At 45.5% G+C, this 25,096-nt stretch overlaps 2 protein-coding genes across 3 annotated transcripts; both read right to left on the bottom strand.

The window, feature by feature from the left end:
- Positions 1 to 538: 538 nt before the first annotated feature.
- Positions 539 to 2,130, bottom strand: LOC147860235 (uncharacterized). The gene is made up of 2 exons (XM_087324698.1): positions 1,340 to 2,130; positions 539 to 860 (listed from the first exon to the last, which is right to left on the bottom strand). Exons 1-2 carry the CDS (start codon positions 2,015 to 2,017, stop codon positions 783 to 785), a joined length of 756 nt encoding a protein of 251 aa, XP_087180824.1. The 5' UTR covers positions 2,018 to 2,130; the 3' UTR covers positions 539 to 782.
- Positions 2,131 to 8,656: 6,526 nt separating this feature from the next.
- LOC147860234 (serine/threonine-protein phosphatase PP2A-2 catalytic subunit-like) lies at positions 8,657 to 13,117 on the bottom strand. Of its 2 annotated transcripts, none has more exons than XM_087324313.1 (12): positions 12,863 to 13,117; positions 11,908 to 11,959; positions 11,671 to 11,754; positions 11,273 to 11,344; positions 11,099 to 11,170; positions 10,927 to 10,967; positions 10,771 to 10,837; positions 10,481 to 10,672; positions 9,999 to 10,088; positions 9,859 to 9,910; positions 9,639 to 9,694; positions 8,657 to 9,168 (listed from the first exon to the last, which is right to left on the bottom strand). In XM_087324313.1, the coding sequence occupies exons 1-12, from the start codon at positions 12,925 to 12,927 to the stop codon at positions 9,103 to 9,105; spliced, it is 909 nt and encodes a 302-aa protein (XP_087180439.1). In that variant the 5' UTR covers positions 12,928 to 13,117; the 3' UTR covers positions 8,657 to 9,102. The 2 variants fall into 2 exon arrangements, with proteins under 2 accessions (XP_087180439.1, XP_087180438.1); XM_087324312.1 differs by having other exon boundaries at positions 11,908 to 11,964; positions 12,866 to 13,117.
- Between the last annotated feature and the right edge of the window lie 11,979 nt (positions 13,118 to 25,096).

Below are 25,096 nucleotides of genomic sequence, written 5' to 3'. Positions count from 1 at the left end.
TCTGCTGCTACTAAAAGTAAATCCCGAATCATATGTCCATGAGATTAATCCGAATGATGAAAAAAAATCTGTCAAAATCATAGGAAGTTTGGATGTGGTTATATAATATGATGGGTATACACCAAAAAGTGTTGTGGTGTGGCGTGAAAGATGTTCTAGAGATTATGAGAGGCTCCGTCGAAGTATATAATGCATATATAGAACTTACATGGTCTTCTAGGGCATTTCCGAGTTCCATCAACAATCCATAAGACATATATTATGGTACACTCCCTTGATCAGAAGAAACCACTTTAGTGATGCAACAATCACAATTTGCTTTAACCTAACCACATCTCAGAGCAATTAATGCCCTGGTTATTACATTCATCTCTCCCGTCGTTCATACAAATCAATCATGTTATGATAAGCAGATGCAATCGATAATTTGCATTTTCACAATAATAAATCACACCCAAAACAAATGTTTCTCTTTCCTATATGTACTCCAACACAATGTACCAGCATAATAGGTAAAGACAAGAGAAAGTCATAAAAGTCAATGAATATATCTAAAATACCATTACCTCAGTCTAAGCAAAGAATGTGGATGATGTGTATGTGCGTGTGAGAGAGACAGAGACAGAGACAGAGAGAGAAAGGAGCCTCTACCAACAAACTCTTACAAATGAATTCTAAAACTCTGCAACAATGGAAAGAAAAATGAAGGAGAAGAAGAAGCCATGGTATGGTGATCACAAAATCTCTGTCAGCGTTACTTCCTTCAATGGAGGCAAGGCTCCTCAGATGACATATAAAGCCGCAACAGCAGATGCCATCAAGAACATCAACACCTGAGGTACATTTCGGGCGCCGTGACTCTGCAAAACCAGGAAGATGAAAAAGTTAGCCAGAGAAAAAACGAACAGTGCACGATGCTCTGTCCTTTAGAGATGTACATACATGTTCTTGTGAAGTTATAAAAAAAAAATGCATACATGAAGCTAATGCATTCCGTACCTATATCCTACGGACCATGTGATGCATATGTACGAACTAAGAACCAAGGATAGTTACAAGAAATGTACTAGAAAACCACGCATCTGCGCTAAAATCCTACGTCCAATATAGTAGCCCGTGGCGGCGGCGGTGGTGGTGTGCATAGGTTGAAAATAGAGAGTGAAATTTGCTCAAGAAATATGCGTGTGTGTGTATGCAAGAAGAACCCAACGGGTTGGGGGAGGCTGGAGGAGGGTTTACGGACAATTTCCAGATGTGTGTGCGTATGTGTGAGTGTGTTGTGAAGGGGGAGAGGGAGAGAGAGAGAGAGAGAGAGAGAGAGAGAGAGAGGAGCACTTACTTCATTGAGGGGAGAAGGCGATGAAGAAGAGGGTGGTGGGGAAGGCGGGCTAGAGGTAGGGGAAGAATCAGGCGTGGAGGCTACAATGGGAGGAAGAGCTTGAGCGGGGGTGGATGCCACAAGAGGAGTAGGGGATGTGGAGGGTGTGGAAGAAGAAGAAACAGGGGCGGAAGAGGGTGTGGAAGAAAGAGGTGGGGAAGAGACTGTAGGAGGAGTGGAAACAGGGGAAGAAGGAGAAGCTGCTGGAGGAGGAGGAGGAGTGAAAACAGGGGAAGGAGATGGAGAAGCTGCTGGAGGAGCAGGAGTGGAAACAGGAGGGGAAGGAGAAGGAGAAGGAGAAGGAGAAGCTACTGGAGGAGGAGGAGTGGAAACAGGGGAGGAAGAAGAAGGAGAAGGTGCTGGAGGAGTGGAAACAGGAGGGGAAGGAGAAGGAGAAGGAGAAGCAGAAGCAGAAGGTGGTGGTGGAGGAACAGGGGAAGCAGAAGAGGGTAGAGCAGTAGTAGGTGTGGGAACAGGAGCAAGAACAGGAGCAGTAGCAGTAGTAGTAGGGGTGGAAGCTGCTGTAGGTTGGGCAGCAGGAGCTGCCAGGGCACTCCAACCACTGCTACTCATGCCATGAAGGAGAAGAAGAAGGAGAAGAGGAAGAAGGAAGAGGAGGGGGGCATTCTTGAGCTCCATAGCTGCTGAGGTCTTGCGCCTGTCTATGTCTTTGTCTTTGTCTTTGTCTTTGCTCTGCACTGAGTACCTGCTCTTACCTCACTCTCACAGTCTTTCACTCTGTACAACTAGAAATCAAGCCACACCACAATAAATAGAAGAAGAAGAAGAAGAAGACTACGTTACATACATACATACATACATACACATACATACATGCATGCATGCCTGCACGCATACACATATAAATACATACATACATACACGTGGCAGGGTAGTGAAGAGCGCGCTCTGATGAGAGAGAGAGAGAGAGAGGAAGGCTCGGCTCGGCTTCAAACTAAAATCGCCCAACAAAAAATCACAAAGAGACGTTGTTGTTGGCCTTTCCTTTTCACACTTGTCCGGACGGACATCCGCCGTCTCTCCTTGTGTGTTCTGTGTCACTTTTATATAAAAACAACAACAAAGAAACAAAAGACAAGACTTTGTTTGTTTGTAGTGGTGTGTATTAAGGCTCGTTGCGTATATGTTTTCTTTTCTGGCTTGGCTGGTGAGCAGCACAATCCACTTGTGGATCCCACCAATTCACATGTGTCATGTCATGTTGTCCTTTTCCATGTCACCTCGGATAGACTTTGTGTCCGATTCATGTTGAGGCCCCCTCCCATAAAAATTGCGCGACTTTGTTACATATTTTAACATCACACTTCTCGATTGCACCAACCTATACGTGTGATCAAATGGCTTATACTAATAGATTTGCCAATATGATAAATGGCAACAACTCCCATCTATAGACGAAATACATACATGAGGTTCTTTTTAGTGTCACTTGTAAGCTACAAAAGACTTTGTAGGATGGTAAACGCCAACGTATCCCAATAATGGCCCTTTATCATCACATTACGTGAACAAACATCAAGGACAAGCTCGACCAAGCTTTCAACTGAAACAAAGTATCCTTGCCCTAAAGGCTTTCCACTATGGGAACATGGTGCAAATGAGCCAAGCTCCTCCCATGTAAAACGAGATGCAGATTTTTTAACCAAATGCACAACGCATCAATTTAATCTACTCCTTTCTCACCCATTTCATTCGTAAGGCAAGTTGCAATCATGAATTTATTTGTTGATTCCGATAACCTAGGTGGATTCAAGTTCTCTGCCAATGTTTATTTCTACTTATCGACCAACTCCATGTTTCTTACCTTTCCTTGTTAGCATTGTCTGAACTCGAACTCATTCCACGACACATGTCTCATTCACTACCCTTGGGTTTCTCTTTTCTCCCTTCCCAATATTCAATTTTAGTGAATTTTGCTTACACTATACTTATTGCGCCTCACTTTTCTTTTTTCCTACTCCAAAAAAAGTTACATGTAGTCTTTTACAAACTATCATTTTTACACTTGATATTTATGACATCCTTGAGGAAGGTAACGATCACAGATCTTGCCAATGCATTATTACTTCATGTTTGGGTGCATGATATGTTAGATGTCGCACATTCATGCACCTTGTAACAACACATCACAAACATGCTCACTATATGTGTTTCTCGTATTGACATAGTTATTTACAAAATTGAGGTTAGAGTCTATCAAGAATTTGACCAACTTGTCTCAAGCATCTAAAGAGGAATTTCGGTAAGTATTTTCCCAATATCAATGTGCTAATTCATGGAATAATAGTAGGAAAATAAGTACGCCTTCTTACACGTTCAAATATCAATGTAAATGAAAAGGTAGTTAATTGTGGGAAAGATTTAACTATGTGCAAACAAGACTTGTGGTTTTGCACTTAAATTACATTGCACGATATGTTTTCTTACATGACATGCCATTTTATACTATGATTTGCAATTGGCCGTGACAATATAATGTTTTATTTGTATTTCCATTTTTTGCCAATGTCATCATTTCCTTTCAAAGAAATGTGAAAGTGAGAGAGAGAGAGAGAGAGAACCATGATGGATACATCATAACTCACCTTTGTATTCATAACTATCAAGGGACGTCAACTTATAAGAAGACACTCAATTGTAAATACTTCTAGAAGTATTAAACCTAATGAAAAACACATTCCATTAGTAGTGCACATCTTTAAATATTGTTGTGATAGATCAATCACGATAGCGTTATGATAGGTCACATAGAATAGTGAGCCTACCTTAGATGTTAATAACCATAATGGATAACAAACCAACATTTAGTAGGCAATAGTGATGGATACCAAGCCTTCATAAGTGTGAATGCAAGATATACTAACATAGTGATTGTCATAAGTAGAAATGTGATCCCCAATGCTTATTAATAACCACTAACATTTAGTAGGCAATAGTGATAGATAACAAGCCTTCATACGTGTGAATGCAAGATATACTAACATAGTGATCGTCATAAGTAGAAATGTGATCCCCAATGCTTATTAATAACCACTTACTAATTGGAGGCAACCTCACAAACATCGAATACCATGGATATTTACCATTGGACCTATGATGAAAGCAACAATAAATACGTAATTTGTAGCTAGTAGAATAAGCATTATTAAGACACTAACCATTGATGGACAAACAAATTTCATTGTTTGTTTACTTGCATAAGCAACTCGTTAGGTTGGTTGGCACAGTGACGTCAGGGATGGCAACGGTTTCAATCCATCTAATGAGGTATTTGGTTATGACCAAGACATACTTGTTGCCCCTGGGGGTTTAGGGAAAAGGTCCCATGAAATCCCAGTCGACGAGCTCGAAAAGCGATGTGACGATGATGGGTTTGAGTGTTCCAACGAGCTTTCTTGCATGTTTGATGTGTTGACACAAAGCACATTGTTTGATGTTGGTAGAGATAGAGTGCCGCATGTTGGGCCAGTAATACATGAGGCGTAATTTTTCGAGAACCTTGTGGAAACCTAGATGGCCCGACAATGGGTGGTCATGATAAAATTGGAGGTATGTTTGTTGTAGGACACGAGGGATGTAGAGGTGCGGCTCGTGATGCGCTTGAACGAAGAACACCAAGTTATTGTGGAGCATGAACCGCCATTGTGAGGGAAATGGTTGGAGGGATTGCAACTGATGGTTTATCTCTTGGATGGCGAGGTCATGTTGCTGAAGTGTAACGGGTTGTGGTAGCAGATGGCTCGTGGAGAAATTGGACCGCTTAGAAGTCAGCACGAGAGAGACTATCAACGACCAAATTTGTTACACCTTTTGGATAGGACTGGGTAAATTGATAATCTTGGAGTGCCAACATCCATCGCAACAAGTGGCCCGGGGTATGAGGTCGATGGATAAGAGAAAGCAAGCCCGGTTGGTGGTCAATCTCAATTGTAACCTGTCCGCCATGAAGGTATGGGTGAAAACATTGGAAAGACCAGACGATCACAAGTAGTTCCTTCTCAATGGTTGAGTAGTTGTGTTTAGCTGGCATAAGAGTTTGGCTAATGAAGGAAACCACCTTTGCTTGCCCTTGACAATTGTCTTGTAGGAGGACAGCTCCTAACCCATGGTTTGAGACATTTGTTTGCAATGTGAACGACTGGTCAATGTTAGGATGGGCGAGCAACCCCAATTCTTGGACCATTTTTTCGAGGCATCGAAAGTTGTCTTCGCAAGCAAGATCCCCAAACGAATGACACATCTTTCTTCAAGAGCTGGCAAAGGGGAGAAGTGATAGAGGCGAGTTTTGGGATGAATCGAATGGAAAAGGTGATCATGCCCAAAAATCTTTGCAATGTTCTTACTAAGGTGGGGCGGGGGTAGTCGGTCATGGCAGCTACCTTTGTAGCATCCATACGGATTTTGTCGCTAGAGATGATGAAGCTGAGAAAGCGGAGGTTAGTGCTTCCCCATCGACACTTTTTCCATTGCAATTGCAAGTTATGCTTAGTTATGCGAGCGAGGACTTCAACGAGAGTTTGTAGATGGTCTTCCCAAGTGGCAATGGGGATGGATGTTGTCGAGATAAACGAGGAGGACACCTTTGCTAATGAGGGCGGCGAAGATGGAGTTGGCCATGCATTGGAATGTGTTGCTGGCATCACACGTGTCGAAAGGCGTGTGGGTGAACTAGAACAGTTCGTGACATGTGCGGAATGCGGTTTTGTGGGTGTCAGAAGGCTTTAGAGGGATCTACCAGTATCTCAAGGCTAAGTTGAGGGAGGTGAAATAATAGGAGCCATCCAACTAATCCAAGAGGTCGTCCACGTGAGGGAGCGGGTAGAGGTCATGGATAGTCACTTTGTTGAGAGGCCTGAAGTCGATGTCGAAGAAGAAGGTGCCATCGTCCTTCTTGATGAGGTGGGGTTCCGAAACCCAATCATTGGTGGAAGGAATGATAATACCTTTGGCAAGCATGTCGGTGACGGCAACATCAATGCGATCGTAGTTGAAGGGGGAACGCCGGTGGGTAGTCATGCAGATGGGAGTGGCGTCCCCAGTATGAATGGTATGTTGTACTATGAAGAGTCAGTAGGAACATGTGTGGGTTGGAGGGCTAGTGACGAAAAATGAGCTAACAATTAGTGGATGGAGATCAATTTCTCTTATGGACTAAGGGCCACCTGGACTTGGCTCAGGTGGGGGAAAGGGGGGCTATCGTGTAGGAGGGGGATCAAGGGAGCTCGTGAGACAAGAAGTTATTGGGCCGCGAAATCAATCGTACCACGACGCTTGAGGAACCAATCGCAACTTAAGGTGAGGAGGAAGAGTTGGTGGGGCAAGCCATAAAAGTGGTGTCAGAAGGTGAGACTGCCTAAGGTGACGGTGCAACATGCTTGCATGCAAGAGTGGTATAGATGTTGGTGATCGCCGAAAAGGACTTGGATGGAGGGAGCGGTGGATGTGGGGAGGCCTAACTAGTGAACTAAGGTGGCCCTAATGGAAGAGATACTACTACCAGAGTCTAACAAGATGGTGTGGGTGGGGTGATTGATGGTGACAAGAGCGGTGCATACCTGCGAAGTGGAAGAGGTAGACGCTTGGACGTGGGGGTTGGTTCTTCCATCAACACCCCAGAGATTAGTTTCTCGTGAGCTCAGCCGACGATGTTGCATCAACCATGGTTATTTGGGTTTATTGCAATTTTCGGCGATGACGTCATACGTGTCCATAATTGTTGTGGTAGAGCACTTCGAGTGCCCTTTGACATCGCGATTGGGAAGGTTGCGGCGAGCTTGTAGGTGCACGTTTTGGACATCAATGTCCATGGGAGCCACTCCCTAGTACTAGGCTCACAAGTCGATTGATGGTGGAGGGAGCCAATGTGGTTGGGATTCGGATAACGTATAAACTTCGATGCATTGGGCGATGAGGATGACTTCGTTGAATGTTGTGGGACCTTGGACCTGGGCACAACGGGTGATGTCATGGCGCAAACAAGGCGATTAGAAGAAAAGATCGACATGCCCATGCATTGTTACGAGCCTGACCATATAAATATCCTGTGGTAAGTTTTACCGTAGTATTCTATACACATGGATAAAGTGTGTGGATACACGTAGTATTCTATAAACTTACCACGAGATATTATATGGTCATGCCCGTAACATGCATAATAGGATCGACGTGAACGAGGAGTTGATTTGTGAACACCAAATTGACCCACTGGTTTGTGCGCTTGATGTTGCAACATCTTGAGTTGTTGCAATGTCGTTTGGGCTGAATTTTGATGGGAGAATTTTTGCACGAGGAGATCTCAGAGGATCACCCAGTTCTTTGTCACTTCTCTTGCTTGTTGTACATACCAGGTGGCAACAACATTTTCAAGCAAGATGCGAACTCCCAAACCTTTGTGCACATCATACCATTAGTGGTAACGGGAAATCATCTCAAAGTGGTCTAACCAAGCTAATACATCCTCAAAGGGCAAGCCAAACAACTTTGGGAGGACCTTGGAATTTGCCCAATCTTGAGATAATTCGCTCTTAGCAAAGAGGAAGGAGAGCATAGCTTGATTTGTGTGGTCGATTTGAAGCATATCGTTAGAGAGGACTTGTAGCTCCATTTGGAAAAGGGGTGGCCGCTCATGAGGTTGCAAGAACTCAAGTTGCATAGGGGTATCAGCTTCAAAGGCAACAAGAGGGAGTTGGGACGCCATGAACAAAGTGGCAATGGCTAAAACTTTACCTCACTTCTCTACCAATATGTAAAATGCACATAAAGAGAATCAAAACCAACTTGCTTAGCTTCTTACTTGCTCAATTTATAGCAAATACACAAAGGAACACATGTACACCACAAAATGAAAGTATGCACTAGCACCACAATATGAAAAAGATTGCTAACATGTAATAATTATTCTCAATTTCCAAGATTGTAAGTTTAGACACAACACTAAGAACAAAAAAAAATTATTTCCAAATTTGAGAATTTTGGCACAACACAAATCTGCTTTGCAAAGTATCAAGAATTTTCTATAGGCAAATCCATGCAATGAGCCAACAGTGATAGGAGACAACAGCACAAGAATACATATCCATGAGCAGATACCATGCCCTTAACAAAATCAAGCCAACATAAGTTACGCATAGTTGACAACCAATTAAAAACCTCACAGCTCAAATAAGGGAGTTCATTCAATTCGTTCACACATCCATTACCATCGATTGGTATTGTTGACGATCGAAACCATTCACCGCCTGATATTTATATACGACAAAGAAAAACAAAAATATTGCCATTAAATAGACGCAAGTTTTAAAATTCACCGACAAATAACCCCGGATCTCAACTGTTATATAGAATTACAAGGAATCAAAATATCAAATCTAAATTTTCTGGCCATAAAATAGAGCATGTTGTCAAATGATCAGAATTTTATGGCAAATGGTTCTTTTTGGCAGGGGCTTGTTTTGCTTGCGACCCGGTGAATAAGGCAGGCAACTCTCTTCCTCTTTTCTTACTCTTTTCACTACATGGATATTTCTCAAAACACTTTTTGAAGTTGGAACCGATCATCATCACCATATTAAAAAGACTTCAACTCACACCATTTACTCATTAATATCCCCATCCCTCCCCTTTCCTTTCACATATATAGACATCATCCCTGCAAGCTGCTCGATTCTCCACCCACGAATTTTGTGCACACAAATAAAATAAAGCTACAAGAAATAATCTGGAGTTCTCCTAGTCACATCAGGCTCTCCTCTTCGTGGAGCTGGTTCAAACTATTTTTGTCACCAAAACAAAATTTACAAGTTAGTTCACATTCTATTCCGACTACCAGGTAAATGTGTATAATATCCATACAGATGTGTTTTATTTAGAATATATGTGAGATGTCTGTAGCATATATTTGTATATAATATACATATATACATATCCACAGATAAATACATATTGACGGGTGTTATTCTGTATATATGTGTGACGTGTAGCATATATGTATGTGTTATAAGATTCATATATGTATGTGTGTGATGTGAGTATACCATAAGCTAATCAGACATGAGGATAAGTATATGTGTGCATGTGCATGTGCATGTGTGTGTGTGTGTGTATGAATGTGGCAGACATATACACGTACACACATACATACCTGATCATTTTGTGTATAACATAGTTATAGCTATATGTAAGCTGTGCACCATGTATGCATTTGTTGTATATATGTATAAATATGCAGGATAAAAGAAACCTGAATGAATGTGTGTTCCATATTGTCATCGACCTCCAGAATTGAAGCCATGTTCCCTGCAGATGGACCCATATTAGGAAAGAGGTAATCATAACCAACATTGATAGAGCAAAATCTATAGTTCTGCTGCTCTATTTAAATCATGACATAATGGTAGGTAGACTGAATTTCAGTTTGTTCTTGGCTTTGGAAACAAAGTTGAAGTTCTAACATGACTCACCGCATCTATAGCAATAGTTTGGTGCACTGAATATTGTAACCACTTTTTGTTCCTGCATGAAGCAGCAATTTCACTACCATCAGAAAAAAACTGCGCAAAACAAAGTTGCCTAAAACTTATATATTATATAAAACCCTCACATGACCCCAGTTGTAGCCTTCCATCACTAACTGATGAGCTCTGGCAATCAATTTTAAGTTATTTGTATGATTGAATTGTGCTGATATATCCTACATGGAAACATATATGAAAAAAAATCAGTGTAAATTAACCGTTTGATAAAAAAAAAGCCATCATCTTCTATCTCCTATTGTCTACAAGCAGGCTATAATAAACTATTAAAGACCATCTGAAGATGGTGCATGTCAAAACCCTTGCACCACTTGCAGTATTATGGTCTTTGTTGGTTTTGATGTGGGCGCATTGTTCGTTTCCACAAACAATTAGGTGACTTATTGAAATTTCAGCAATTAGGACACAGTTTGATTTTTTCCAAATTTCCATTTTTAAGAATGAAATAAACTCGGAAACAAAAGCTAGAAATGAGGAAACAAGCATAATTCATAATATATCCCTATCAAATAAATATGTTCAAGTAAGTTTCTGATCCATCTACACTTACTTGCCCAAATGTATACCCAGCACCTCGAGGTGAGATTCCCCATCCACATCGATCATCGGGATCAGACCATAATAAGTCACACATAGGTCCTTCATGTGGTACTTCTTGTACACGATCAAGTTTTCTCACATGATCAAGTGTGTCTATAGAAGGTGACAACCCACCATGAAGACAAAAAATTTCTGACTCCACCTAGAAGTTTCACAAAATTCATCAGCATTGAACAATGCTATGAAAGAGGCATACTTTGAATCAACAAACTGAATATGAATGAAGATCTGAAGACATACCAAAGCTGTTAATGGAAAATAGTCAAAAAGATCTGTAAAAATCTTCCAAACATTCGCATTGCCATACCTATAGCAGAAAAATCGATAAATAAGGAAATCAGTCAAAAATGACAAGAATTTATTTACAAATCTTCATTCACAATCTCATATACTCACTTCCGTAGACATTCATCATAAAACCCATACACTTGTGTGATCTGTTCACATTTACAAAAAAAGGAACTTTCAACCAATTTGTTTTATTTAAAGATACAGAGACAATGAAGCCATATAAGAACATCTATAACAATGTGCGTTTGTGGTATAACTCTAATCAAGATAAACAAACCTGTCTACTCTCATGGTTGCCTCTCAGAATAGTGATTCTATCTGCATAGCGAACTTTCAAGGCCACCAAAAGCTGTTGGTACGGTTTAAGATAGCAAAGTTAATTAACATAAAACTATTGAAAACATAATAGAACTATTAATAGCAACACAAGTTTCGCAAATATACAACATACAGAGACTGTTTCCACAGAGTAGTATCCACGGTCCACATAATCTCCCATGAAAAGATAATTTGTGTCTGGGCACTGTTACCAATTCACAACAAAAAGTCAGGTAGCCATTTCAACGTTTAACTGCAAAAAGTTAGTTGTAAGTAGATTTAACATTATAAGTGAGAAATGCACCACATGCATATGCCCACTATCATATTTGCTGTCATCTTTCTGTTGTCTTATATAGCAAAGGGAATATGCTACATTATGCATTCATGTCATTCTGATCAGAATGTCAAATATACTAGAACACAAATTATTATTGTTATGTTTCTGCAATCCAACAATAAAACAATGCACAGTTGCAATTTCTATTCAATTATAATTCACATCATGCAAGCATGTAAAAAGAAAGATACCTTCCCACCAATTCGGAAAAGCTCAGCAAGGTCATGGAATTGTCCGTGAATATCTCCACATATAGTGACCGGGCATTTGACTGGCTGCTTAGCATTCAGCAGTCCCATGTTAGGCTATAGAACATATACATGCATACATACAGGCACATCTACATATGTACGAAGTGCAAGATAGAAAATACACATAAAACCATGCGAAGGACGTGAATGTAACTAATTGCTAACTCCTTATATCACCTGAACATTGTTCTCCTCCATCAAGATTTCTTTAGCTTTTTCACAAAGTGCTCGCACCTGGATATATAGCAAACCCATTAGAGAAGTTGCCATTTGCCACAGTTTCTCAAAAAAGCATGGTAAACATTGTAGCCACATTGGAGGTATTACAGGACTACAAGTGGCGCTAACCATTAGATGGCTCTACTTCAAAAACGTTTCATCCCTAAGACCTATCTGATTATTATTTATGCGTTTAGTGCTTACATAAAAAAATTCAGACAAGGGACATCTAGATATAGGTATACCCAAACTTCATTTTGCAAACTTTTTACGCCCAACATTCATCTTGCTGTTCTTATGCAGTGAGAGATTATATCTACACACCAACTTTTAGACAAATTCCACATGAAACTTCTGTGCATAAAACTTTAGAACCCTAAAATGTTCTGTGATCTTCTTCTGTGTATCATACGCTAGAATTTGCTGAACCAAACATCTTACTTTAATGTTTTAAACCCTAAACTGTTATTACTTCTTTTCTTCAACCCTTAAAATCATTTCTTCTGTGCTCATAACTTTAATGGAATAACTTTATGCTTGAAACCCTAAAATGACTTCTTCTGTGTTCAAAAGCCCAACCCTATCTGCTCTAAAGTTGTTCTAAATTTGAAGAGATCTAGCCCACACATGAACCGTGTGATGAACCCTCTTCTACTACAGATCTAGCAAAATATACCAAAAGTCAGAAATGGCCATTAAACTCTATGTCGGATCTGCAGTCTGAGTTCAAAACGTTTAGAGTTCCGAACGCAGAACAAGGGAAGCAAGCAGAAAGAAAAACAAGGCATAACTGATCTGCTGTCGCGAGTTAAGAAAACAACTAGCAACTTCTGAAAGCAGAAAACCCACGCAAGAAAAGAGAAACTAAGAGCGAAAGAGGAGGAACAGAAAAATTTCATAGGGTTTTTGAAGTGACCTCAGGTTCTGAGAGAGGTTTGCACTGCATGAGCTGAGCGATGTGTGCATCGAGATGACCATTCCGCTCGACGATGGAGGAAGGTGGAACGTTCATGGCAGAAGGATCTGAGAGGGAACCCAATTCAAGCCGATCCTTTCTGCGTAATGGGTCCTTCTTCTTTCTTCGTGAAAGGGACAGCTGGAGCGAGGAATCAGAAACACAGAAGAAGAAGAAAGGGCAGAGAACAGAGTCACAATGGTGAAAGAGGAAGCAAGGAAGAAGAAGAAGAAGAAAAGGGGGGAGATAAAAATGTTATTTTAAATTAAAGAAGAAGATTAAGTAAGAAAAAGAATCTGTCTCTCTACTCTTTATCTCTTGGTGTGTTAAGCCACAACTATCTCCATTGGAAGGAGGGGGAGGGGGAAGGGAGGGGCTAACTTTAGTGAGAATTGTTTAATTGAGGGACATTCACAAAACCAATATATTTACTGACCTTTTTTGCCTCCTCTTAATCGAACACGACATTAGAAGATAGCATCGATGATGAAAGTACTGGAGATGATGGACAACCAGCCACGTGCATGATGGTGAGCACAACTATCTCCATTGGAAGGAGGGGGAGGGGGAAGGGAGGGGCTAACTTTAGTGAGAATTGTTTAATTGAGGGACATTCACAAAACCAATATATTTACTGACCTTTTTTGCCTCCTCTTAATCGAACACGACATTAGAAGATAGCATCGATGATGAAAGTACTGGAGATGATGGACAACCAGCCACGTGCATGATGGTGAGCACATGGGCGCTAAGGAAAGAGATGGATTAGTTTGTTTTTAAGGGATTTTGTGATTAAGTATCATTTGGTGGATTCCCCATTGTAAAAGATAATGTGTGGAAGCTTATGACAAACCGGTTCTGCCGAATAGCAACAGAAAGAGTACAGGTTTTCTGGAAACCTTACAGAACAAAAAGAGAGACAGAGACAGAGAGAGCATAACAATATGAACTAAATTCAAAATAATAACACTCTATACATAGAATGTGCTCAGAGAGCACTTTTATACAAGTCCTTATACGGATTGACATAAGTATTGACAAGTACTTCAATGCTCATACGAGTGACTGACACTTGCTCCTAAAAATATGCCTACGTACTAGGCTAGATTCGTAGGCCTCTAACGGCCTATCACTTACAATCCGATCCGACTCCTGGTTCTGGACACCAATCCGGTTCTCCATTCCGAATACCGATCTGGCTCTGGCTTATTCAATCAATCCGGATCCGATTGAGCTTGTCCGCTCAACACTCCCCCTCAAGCTCAACTTGAGGTCGGATCGTGGTGTCAATATATGTGGTCGCCGGTTCTTCTCTCCGGCTCCTCCTGGCATTCTCCAACCTTACTCGAGCTCCTTGTCCAGCCCAGTTCCACTTCCTGCGACCTGTCCGGTTCTGTGCTCCTTGACCTCCTCGATCGGCTTGTCTACTCAACAAGCCCATCTCAGCTCCTTCACTGATGTGACTCTGGCGCTTGTCAACCCGTCGTCTCCTCTATATCGGCATCGACTTCTACTGCCTCCTCGTCTCCTTGGCCTTTAGTAGATCCGGCTCCTCCGAATCAAATTGTTGAACTAAATCGGCAGTTTCCGATTCGTTCCAGCTCTTGTCCAAGTTGGTAGTCTCCAACTCGTCTCCCGATTTTCAGCCCTTCACAACATCAGACCATGTCCGGATCTTGGCCTTCTTCTTCTTCCAGTCAGCTCTGTCCTTCTTGACTTTGCTATCATCGACGTCGCCGCTTGTTCCGACTTCTTTGGATGTGCCAACTCGACTTCTTTTTCCTTCTTGTCTCCCTGTGTCTTGGTTCTCTCTTTCTCTCTAGTTCCTTGTCTGGTGCCATTACCTGTTTCCATTCTCCCCCTCAAGTGCGGCATGTCGAGATGTTGTAGACCAAGCATCTCAGAGAAGTGTTGCAACTTGTCCAATCCGAGCGGCTTGGTAAAGATGTCGGCAACCTGCCGATCGTTTGGACATACCGAAGTTCAACTTCACTACTCAAGACCCGCTCACGCACAAAGTGATAATGTACTTCTATGTGCTTTGTCTAAGCATGAAATAGAGGGTTCTTAATGAGTTGTATGTTGCTTACACTGTCACAATAGATTAGGATCGGGGCCGGTACCTCGATCCGGAGGTCTTGCAAATGTCGCCGAAGCCATATAGCTTCATCATAGTTGGCAATGGTAGCGCCCCGATACTCAGCTTCCGTGCTTGACAGAGCTACGCAACAACTACGCTACCAAGAGAAAACATGTATCCAGAAGTAGATCGACGATCCGTCGCATCTCCTACCCAGTCAACATCAGTATAGCCAACTAGCTCCATGGTTGTACCACGTCGGTAGAACAGTCCCCGATCTTTAGTGTTGCTAACATACCAGAGTATCCGGTGTGCGCATTGAAGGTGCTCCACGGTCGGCTTCTGCATGAATTGGCTAATCACTCCGACCGAATAACTGATGTCGGGTCGGGTGATAGTCAAGTAGATAAGGCTTCCGACAATTTGTCAGAACCGTTTCTCGTTGCAGGCCGGTCTGGAGTCGGGACGTAGTTTCATGTTCTGGTCCAGGGGTGTGAAGATTGGTCATCATTCAATCATGCTGAACTTGTACAACATATTTAACACGTAGTGTCATTGTGAGAGCAATATGTTGTCGAGGGTTCAGATCACTTTGATCCCAAGAAAATAATGAAGGTTCCCCAAGTCCTTCATTTCAAATGTGTTATTGCTAGGGCCGGACAACAGCCTAACATAGGGTGTCCACTTAAGACACGTCACCAAAGGGTGGTACGGCAAAATGACTTACAGCACAACGCTTACTTAGACCTTAATCGATTACTTAGCCATCCGTAATTAACACGCGTAAGATATAACAATGAATACAGAACGGTAATCAACACTGGAAGATTAAGACAATAAACTTTATTAATTATCCGCTCCTGATTACATTGTAACCGGGCCTTTTTATAGGTCTCCGGTGTGAAATACAAAACGGTGCCAACCAGCACCTTTACAGAATCGTTTCGATCCGGATCGGCATACCGATTCCAGTCCGTCCGTCCACATCTTCTTATATAATAATATGTATATATTAATACTACTAATTACAACAGTTCCCGAATAACTATTCCTTTCACACTCTAGTTTGGACCTCCTTAAGCCTTCTTTACCGGCCGGTAACACATGGCACGCCCGTGGGACAATACCTTGTACGTCGAACCCACTATCCGGCCCTTTTACGCTTCGTCCAAAATGTCCAGAATGCTTTGCTCCAAAATTTCCAATGGCTCGTCGGGAATTTGTTGTTGTTGCTGTGGTTGTTGTTGTTGTTCCGTTTGTGGTTGTGGCTCCGTTTGTCGCTCTAACACCGGCGTTTCCGTCGTTGGTTCCTCCGTCGGAGTTGTCCGTGGCTGACTGTCCCCGGTCTGTTCCCCCTCCGGTCTTTGCACCAGCGACGGTTCCTCATCACTAAGGTTGACCGTTGTCGTCTTTCGCGCTTTTTCTTCCCGAAGCCGGGACTGCTCATAGCTTTTGAACTAGATTTGAGCCTCCAGCCGATCATCGTCCAGTTGAGCTACGAGCTGCCGGACTTGCACCAATTGTTCATCCGCCAGGGCTGTGAAATCTTCCGCCAGCTCATACCTGATGGTGGTGAAGTCCTCCGAGGTCAGCATATAGCAGTCGTCGCCCTCCTTTCACCGATTTCAACGTCCGCCCTAAGCAATTGGAGTTCCGCGGTATTCTGCGCCCATTTTGCCCACCAACGCACAGAGCTGTCATCAATCAAGCTTTTGGTCTTAGTGAGCTATGACCGGAAGATGCACTGGATCCGTTCGGCTCCCATCTGTGATTTATTTCTGCAGCTTGTCGCTCTTCCTTCAACTGCTTGATGATCCGAACCGTGTCCGCCTCCTTCAACCGGTCGTAAGCATAATGTCCTTTATGCAGGTTTTCCTCTGCACGGCGAAGGTTCTCAGCAGTCTTTCTTAATTCTTCTTCGGCCGCCTTCTTCAAGTCGTGTTCGCGGTTCCGTAATGCTTCTTGTGCGGCGAGCTCATCTCGTAATTCCGCAAGCTCTTGGGCTTGCGCCGCCTCTTTCTCTGAGACAATTTGTGTCTCCGGGGTCTTATTCTTTTGTACATCCACCGGAGTCACCGGTGCTTGGATCTGTGTTGCAGTTAAGGTCATTTTGGCAATATCTCCTGTGATCCGATCCAAGTCTTGTTCGAGGCACCGGATCCTTGACCGGGCCGTATCCAATTCATCGGTTGTGACGAGCAACCGTTCCGTTTGCACTCTTTCCTCCGCCTCTATGCATCCGATTACTCTGGCAATTTGGTCTCCTATCCACCGGAGCCATTGGCTGTCGGTGCACTGTTGTTGCGCTTGCACGGAGAGTTGGTTGATGGGTTCATTTGCCGGTGGCTGGTCCCGACGTTCTGCGTGAAGCTGCACTTCTGGTTCTACCAGCTGACCACTTTGCCGTTCTGGCTCTGAGTGTGTTTCGGCTAGTCGCCCCTTGTCTGCTTGTTCTTGGCCGGCTGGGGCGGTTGGCCTTTGTATCTCTGACTCTTGGGTGATGGGGCTTGCCGGTGCTGCCTGTTGTGCTGGGACTTCTGTGATCGGTTCCATCCGAACTGGTTCCGGTGCCTCCCTTGGCGTGGGTTGCTCAGTGTGAGTTGCGGGTGTTCCATCCTTCTGTGGGTCCAAACGCTTCCCGACTGATTCTGCAGTGCTCTTCACCGGCCGCCGCTGGAGGTGCTCCGTGGGTTCTTCCTCCATCTCTTCCGCCTGAGTCCCGACATTCATTCTTGCCGCCAAGGTGTCCGTTTCCTGTTGCCCCGATCGGTGGAGTGGGCTCTTCAAGGCCCGTGTCGGTGTCTCCTCGTGCGTGTCCGTCGGTCGCTTCCGGCTGGCACGCTCCTTCGCCGCCTTCTCTGCTTCAGCCGTCTTCCCCTTAGTGGCCTTGGAGGCCAACAGTTGTTGCCGTTTCGAAGCAGGTTTCGGGGTGCCGTCCGTTGCTCTTCCCCGCTTCTTGGTTTGGACGGGCTTGACCGGTGGCGCCAACAGGGTGAGCCATTGTGTCACCGCATGCCATATTTTCCGGCCTTCCTTGCCGTCCTTTCCTCTTACTATATCAATGGCCGTACACAGCCTGTTAACTCTTAGGGCCGGACAATGGCCTAACACAGGGTGTGTTCGGAAGACACTTCACCAAAGGGGTGTTACGGCAAGAGGAGTAGGCTCAACGATTAATCCGACTTAATTAGGCTACTTAGTAAGATCGTCCTTAATAATCACACGCGTAAGATATAACAATGAATGCAGAACGGCAATTAACACAGAGAGATAAAAAACACTAAGCTTCATTAATTATCCGTCTCTCATTACATTGTATCCGGGCCTTTAAATAGGTTTCCAGTCTGTAGTACAAAACAGTGCCATCCGCACCTATCCGGGATCGGTCCGGATCCGGAACGGCATACCGATTCCGCTCCGTCCGTCCACACTCATAGCTTACTTACAACCATTCCTAATAATTAATTAACTCCTCCGTTTCACACTCTGGACTCCTTTGCCGACCGGTAACACATGGCACGCCCGTGGGACAATACCTTGTACGTTGAATCCACCATCCGACCCTTGCTATTCTTCGTCCAAAATACCCAGAATGCTTTGTTCGAGAGTTTCCAATGGTTCATCTGGAATTGGTTGTTGTTGCTGTTGTTGCTGTTGTTGCTCTGTTGATGGCTGCTACGACTGGTCCTTTGATGGCTGTTGCGGCTGCTCCTCCGGCTGTTGCTCTGACACCGACGTTTCCGTCGTTGCTCCCTCCATCGTAGTGGTCTCCGGCTGACTGGTTCCGGCCTGGCCCTCGACCGACGACAGTTCCTCATCACTAAGGTTAACCGTTGTCGCTTCCCGTGCTTTTTCTTCCCGAACCTGGGACCGCTCGTAGCTTTCAAACTGGATTTGAGCGTCCAGCCTATCATCGTCTAGCTGAGCTACAAGTTGCCAGACCTGCGCCAGCTGTTCATCCGCTAGGACTTGGAAGTCTTCGGCTAGCTCATCCCGTATGGCGGTGAAATCCTCGAAAGTCAACGTATAACAATCATCTCCTTCCTTCCGCCGATTTGCCACGTCTGCCCGTAACAATTGGAGTTCCGCCGCATTTTGTGCCCACTTTGTCCACCATCTTACGGAGCTTTCGTCAATCAAGCATTTTGTCTGATTCAGCCATGCCCAGAGGATGCACTGAATCCGGCCCGTTCCCAATTGCGATTTGATCTCCGCCGCTTGCCGTTCCTCCTTCAATTGCTTGATGATTTTGACGTTGTCTTCTGCCTGCTCCTTGTAATGCGTCAATTGCCTTTGATATGTGCTTTGTAATTTTTGCAATACCGTTGACGCTCTCTCCTTTTCTTCTTCCTGCTGCCTCTGGAGCTCCATCCGGACCTTCTCCGCCTCGTCCAACCGTCTTGTATTTTCCGCTCGTTCGTCGGCAAGTGCCGTCGCCGCCTGATCAACTTCCTGTTGGAGCTCGACCACCCATTCCTTATGCTCCGTTTCCAGTTGTTTGTAGTCCCGGTGCAGGTGCTCAAAATCATCTGTCTTTTGTTTGAGCCGTGCGTTGATCTGTCGACGGGCCTGGTCCTAGCGGTCCTTCTGCTGGCGGAGCTCTTCCTTTAGTCGTTCAATTTCTGTTTCCGCCGTCTTCCGCAGTTTGTCCTTTTCTTGCAGCACTTTGTCTTTTTCCTCCCTTAGCCGGTCATACGCTTGATGGCCTTTCCGGAGGCTCTCCTTTGCCCGACGGAGGTTCTCAACAATCTTCTTTAATTCTGCTTCGGCCGTTGTCTTCAATTCCCGTTCCCGGCTCCTTAGCGCTTCTTGTGCGGCAAGTTCATCTCTCAATTCCGCAAGCTCCTAGGCTTGCGCCGCATCTCTCTCTGGAACGGTTTCCGTTGCCGGGGTCTTATTGGTATGTACAGGTTGATCTGTTTCTTTATTCTGTACACTTACCGGAGTCACCGGTGATTGGATCTGTGTTGCCGTTAAGGCCATTTTGGCCATCTTTGCCGTGACCTGATCCAAGTCTTTTTCAAGGCACCAGATTCTGGACCGGGCCGTCTCTAGTTGTTCGGTTGTGATGAGCAACCGTTCGCTTTGCGCTCTTTCTTCCGCCTCAATATACCCCACTGCTCCGGCAATCTGTTCGCCTATCCACCGGAGCCACAGGCTACTGGTGCATTGTTGTTGTGCTTGCACGGAGGTTTGACAGATGGGCTCGCTTGTAGATGGGTGGTCCCGCCTGATTGCACTGAGTTGTAATTCCGTTTCTGCCCGTGGACCACCCTGCTGTCCTGGTTCCCCTTGCGCTTCTTCTTGGTTGGCCGAGGGAGGCTGTATTGACCTTTCCGGCTCTGGCGGAATGGGACTTGCCGGTGGTGCCGGTGGTGCAGGGGCTTCTGATTCTGGTGCCGTGCGCATCGGTTCCGGTTCCTCCCTTGGCGTGGGAGTCTCAGTATGGGGACCCGGTGTTCCCTCCGTATGAGGGTCCGAACGTTTCCAGGCTGCCTCAACAGTCCTTGCCGACGACCGTCGCTGGAGGTGCTCTGTAGGCTCCTCCTCTATTTCCTCTTCCTGAGTCCCGACATTGAGTTTTGCCGCCAAGGGGTCCGCTTCTCTATTCACTGGTCGGCGGAGTGTAAACTTTACAGGCCGTACCGGTGGTTCCTCCTGCGCATCCGTTGGCCGCTTCCGGCTGGCGCTCTCCTTTCCCGCCTGTTCTGCGTTCACCGCCTTCCCCTTAGTGGCCTTAGAGGCCAACAACTATTGTCTTTTGGAAGCCTTCTTTGGGGTGCCGTCTGCCACTCTTCCCCGCTTCTTGGGCTGGACGGGCTAGACGGGTGGCACAAGCAAGGTGAGCCACTGCGTTACTGCGTGCCATATCCTCCGTCCTTCTCGGCCTTCTTTGCCGTCTTTTCCTCTGACGATCTCGATCGCCGCACACAAACCGTCTGCGATCAATACCGGCCAATCCACCTTGATCCCTTCATAGGTTGCGATGATCAAGCCTGCTCAGTTCTGAGGCATGATGGGGGGTCAAGGGTACACGTGGCCAAACTCGTGGAGCACACGAGCAATTTCACGGAATAGCATATCTTCGCCGCCTTGTGTCCTATAGCCCTTGCTGGCTAGAGAGTACTCACAGAAATATTTGATGAGTTGCTCGGGGGTAGGATTGTCGATCGTGTAGCTACCTCCCTCCGGAAGGCCTATTAACGCACGGATTGCCTCCTCCGTGATCACCTCCGTGTCGATTTCTTTTATAATCTTCTCGACCTCCTTGTGTGGCGCCGCCTCCATGATCGTTAAGAAACCCTCCAGACCGTGCTGCCGTAACTATTTCTTGGCGGCTTCAGACAACGTTTGGCAGTCCATCTCTGCGTCGAGGTCGGAGAGCGTTGATGGTGGGGAGAATGTGAGAGAGAAAGTTCTGAGGGAGGGGGTTCTCTGTGTGCGAGCTCTGTACGATTTATTTTCACACGTCGCTCTGTGTCTGTTCTCCTTGGTTCACGATAGGAGAAGGTCTCGATGTGTGGGGGTTTTTCTCTCTGCATCTTGGCGCCTTTTTCGAGCCTCCGCATGTGCAGGTCGTGTACTATAATAGCATTGCGTGCCATGTGGCGGTGGTTTAATGTCCTATTCATAGCTCCTCGTACCTTTTCGACGTGCCTCTTTACTCCTCGTGTGCATGGATGTTTCCACCACTCCTTTCCATGATTTTTTTGATTCGCTCCTTTATTATTATTATTTTTTTTGTTTTTTGTTTTTAAAACTTGTGTGGTTAGTTTTTCTCCGGTCCTGTCGAACCTTTGCTCGAAGCGTGCAACTTGCCGGCCTCTTGACGGTTTGCCGTCGTTCTGCTCTCCTTGGTTGCCGGCTCATGCTCCTCCTTACTGGCTTGATGGTAGCCGTCGTCTTCACCGATTGCCGTTATGGTTGGCCTGCCGGCGTCTGATTCGGTGGCGGCCTTTCGTTCAAATGGGTTCTTAGGCATAGGTCCTTTGTATGGTTTTAGTCTAAATCCGTTGACCCATTTGCCCAACACTTCTCCGGCAAGTGTCCCCAACTGGTAGGACCCATTGAACTCACGTGTGATCCAGTATGGTCCGGTCCATCTAAACCGTAGTTTACCTGGCATTTTGCCCATCCGGGTCTGGAACACGAGTACCAGCTTGCCGGTCCCGAACATCTTTTCGTTTCCCTTCCGGTGCAAATCTACAAATGCTTTCTGTCTCCGTTGTTCCAATTCCAGGTGCATAATGCTCGCTAGTCGGTGTTCTTCCAGTTCGCACAGAGCCTTTAACCGAATTGCCTCCGATTCCTTTTCGTTCAATCGTTCCCGAATCTGAATCCGTAAGCTTGGTACCTGGAACTCGACCGGCATGACTGTCTCTAATCCGAATGCTAACCGGAACGGTGTTGTCCGGATGCTTGTTTTGTACGTTGTCCGGTAAGCCCAGAGCGCACTGTGCAGCTTTGTGTCCCAATCTATCCGATTTTCATTGAGAATCTTCCGGAGGATATTTTGGAGCGTTTTGTTCGTCGACTCAGCTATAACCCATTTGCTTGCGGATAGTATGGTGTGCTTCTTTTATGTACTACCGCATAGAATGTTGTCAAACTTTCTACCACCTGCCCAAGAAAGTGCCCTCCTTGGTCACTTATCAGCTCTATGGGGCATCCGTACCGGCACCAAATGCATTCGTATAAGAATTTTGTCGTTGACGCCGCGGTGTTGTCTCGTAGGGCTTTCGCTTCCACCCACTTAGTGCAATAATCCGTCGCGACGATCACGTACTGGTTGCCAGTTCTCATTGTCGGTGGTTTAAATGGCCCGACGAAATCCAGCCCCCATTTCTGGAATGGTTCTAGTGGTAGGACTGGCTGGTGTGGTGTTGAGAGACAAGCTCAACATCGGCTGGATCGGCTGAAGAAGCCGAGGACCGGATGGGTTTGGACCGATCGGTTAGGCCGAATGCGTAAACCGGTACGCAGACCGGTGCGTAGGTAGGGCCGGATCGGTGCGTAAACCGGGAGGCCGTTAGGAAAGATATTCCTTGAGGAATATATTTGGGAGTTAGTGTAGGAGCTCTTAATGAGCATTGAAGTACTGTCAGTACTTCGGTCAGTCCTTCTAGGACTTGTATAAAAGTGTTCATTGAACACACATATGTATAGAGTGTGGTGAATAGAGATTGAGTACCCTTTTGAATATAGTTCTTGTGTTTTCTCTCTCTCTCACTCTCTCTGTCTCTCCCGCGTATACTGCGTAAGCTCAAGCTCTCCATTAAACCTGAGTTTTCTTCCTTCTGTTCGGTCTTCATACTTGCTTTCGCACGTTACTTTTTACATGGTATCAGAGCGTGAGGGTTGAGAACCTCTCTGCAGCTGACACAGCTTGACGAAGAAGAACAAGAGGAACGATGGATAGAGGCATGGCGAGCTCGCTTCCAACAGAGAAGCTCGACAGAACCAATTACGCGTCTTGGTCCTACAAGATGCACTAGTACCTGCTCAGGCACGGCTATTGGAGTTATGTCGAAGGAGCTAATGACGCGGCACCCGAATCGACACACAGAGACTTCCCATCGTGGGAGCAATCGGCGAGCAAGGTATTATACTGCTTTGCGTCGTGTGTGGATGAACAACTATTGAGCTATGTTCGGGATGCAAAGACACCGAAGGGTGTGTGGGAAAATCTGAAGAAGATTTTCGCCGCAAGCACCACAGCTAGGAAGCTTCAGCTCCGACAGGAGTTGAGCAACCTATGACAACGCGACTTGTCGGTGGTGGACTATACCTTGAAGATCAAGGATATCTGCGACTCCCTCGCCTCCATAGAGGTGAACATCAAGGAGAGCGAGATGGTCTAGATCTGTCTCAGAGGTTTGGCGTTGAAGTTCGGAGTGTTCTGAACGGCTGTGTGTACCCGGGAGAATACACCGTCCTTTTTCGACTTACAATCAATGCTCGTAGTAGAGGAGAACCAAGCGGGTGCATCTACAAGCACGCACACTGACAACAAAATGCTGTACACGGAGGGAGATAGGTCCCGTGGACGTGGAGGACGAGGCGAGTCGGCGCGCAATGGAGGTGGCCGACGAGATCAAGGAAGAAGGCACCGAAGTGATGCCGACAGCAACTCCGGACCCTCCGGAAACAGGGGGAGTCGAAGCGATGAGAACCGGCAAGGGAAGGTCATTGCGGAGTGCTGGTACTGTGGCAAGAAAGGCCACAGGGAAAGTGAGTGCTGGAAGAAGCGCGCCGATTCGGAGAGAACCGGTTCTGGAAACGGCTCCGGACATATCGACAAGGGAAATCGGCAGCGATCGCACTACGCCGAAGACTCGGGGAGAGCCGGAGAAGGGTTTGCCTTCGTGACGAGACACGAAGCAAACTCAATGAAACGGACCACCCCGAGACCGGAAGAGGTGTGGTACGTAGACTCCGACACGTCAAACCACATGACGAGCCATAAGGAGTGGTTCTCGTACCTTGAAAAACCGATACAACCTGGAGTAGTCGCAACTGGAGACGACCATCCGCATCCGATCGCGAATGTCGGAGAAGTTCCCCTTAGCCATGTCGGGTAGAAAGGGAAACTCATGAACGTACTACACGTTCCGACAATCACGAAGAACTTGGTCTCGGTCGGATAGATCGTCAACCAAGGGATGGAGGTTCGGTTTAGACACCTCGGGTGCTTCATTGAGGAAGAAGGCCGTGTGATTGCGCAAGGGCGCAGAGACGGGAGGATGTTCATCCTCGATTCCACTGACGGCGGCACCACAATGTTCGCGAAGGGACAAAAATCCGAGTCAGACATCGACTTGTGGCACAAGCGGATAGGCCACGTCAACTACCAACGGCTTCAAGATCTGCAATTGAAACAAGTAGTGTTCGGATTGCCCAAATTTAGTGCCCGAAAGGCATAAATTTGTGAAGCCTGCCAGCTTGGGAAGCAACACCGACTTCCTTTCCCCAACGAGCGAAACCGGAGCCGGAACAAGCTCGACCTTATACACTCCGATGTATGGGGGCCGGCACAAAACGTTAGTCTTGGCGGGAGCCGATATTTCGTCTCCTTCATCGACGACCACACGCGGCACACGTGGATCTACCTC

This window comes from Azolla caroliniana, unplaced genomic scaffold, assembly GCF_043228905.1.
Source record: "Azolla caroliniana isolate FFs.n. ecotype wild unplaced genomic scaffold, voAzoCaro1.0.p SCAF_9, whole genome shotgun sequence".
NCBI lineage: Eukaryota > Viridiplantae > Streptophyta > Polypodiopsida > Salviniales > Salviniaceae > Azolla > Azolla caroliniana.
The sequence above is the reverse complement of the archived record's forward strand: the minus strand, read 5'-3'. Positions and strand labels throughout refer to the sequence as shown.

Excerpts from the sequence above, each read along its gene's own strand:
- LOC147860235 (XM_087324698.1), bottom strand. The coding sequence starts at position 2,017 with ATGGAGCTCAAGAATGCCCCCCTCCTCTTCCTTCTTCCTCTTCTCCTT. Across the intron at positions 861-1,339 it reads CGCCTTCTCCCCTCAATGAA|AGTCACGGCGCCCGAAATGT; the intron begins GTAAGTGCTCCT and ends CTGGTTTTGCAG.
- LOC147860234 (XM_087324312.1), bottom strand. The coding sequence starts at position 12,961 with ATGAACGTTCCACCTTCCTCCATCGTCGAGCGGAATGGTCATCTCGAT. Across the intron at positions 11,171-11,272 it reads ACTCTGTGGAAACAGTCTCT|CTTTTGGTGGCCTTGAAAGT; the intron begins GTATGTTGTATA and ends CCGTACCAACAG. Across the intron at positions 9,169-9,638 it reads TGGAACACACATTCATTCAG|TTTGAACCAGCTCCACGAAG; the intron begins GTTTCTTTTATC and ends TGACAAAAATAG.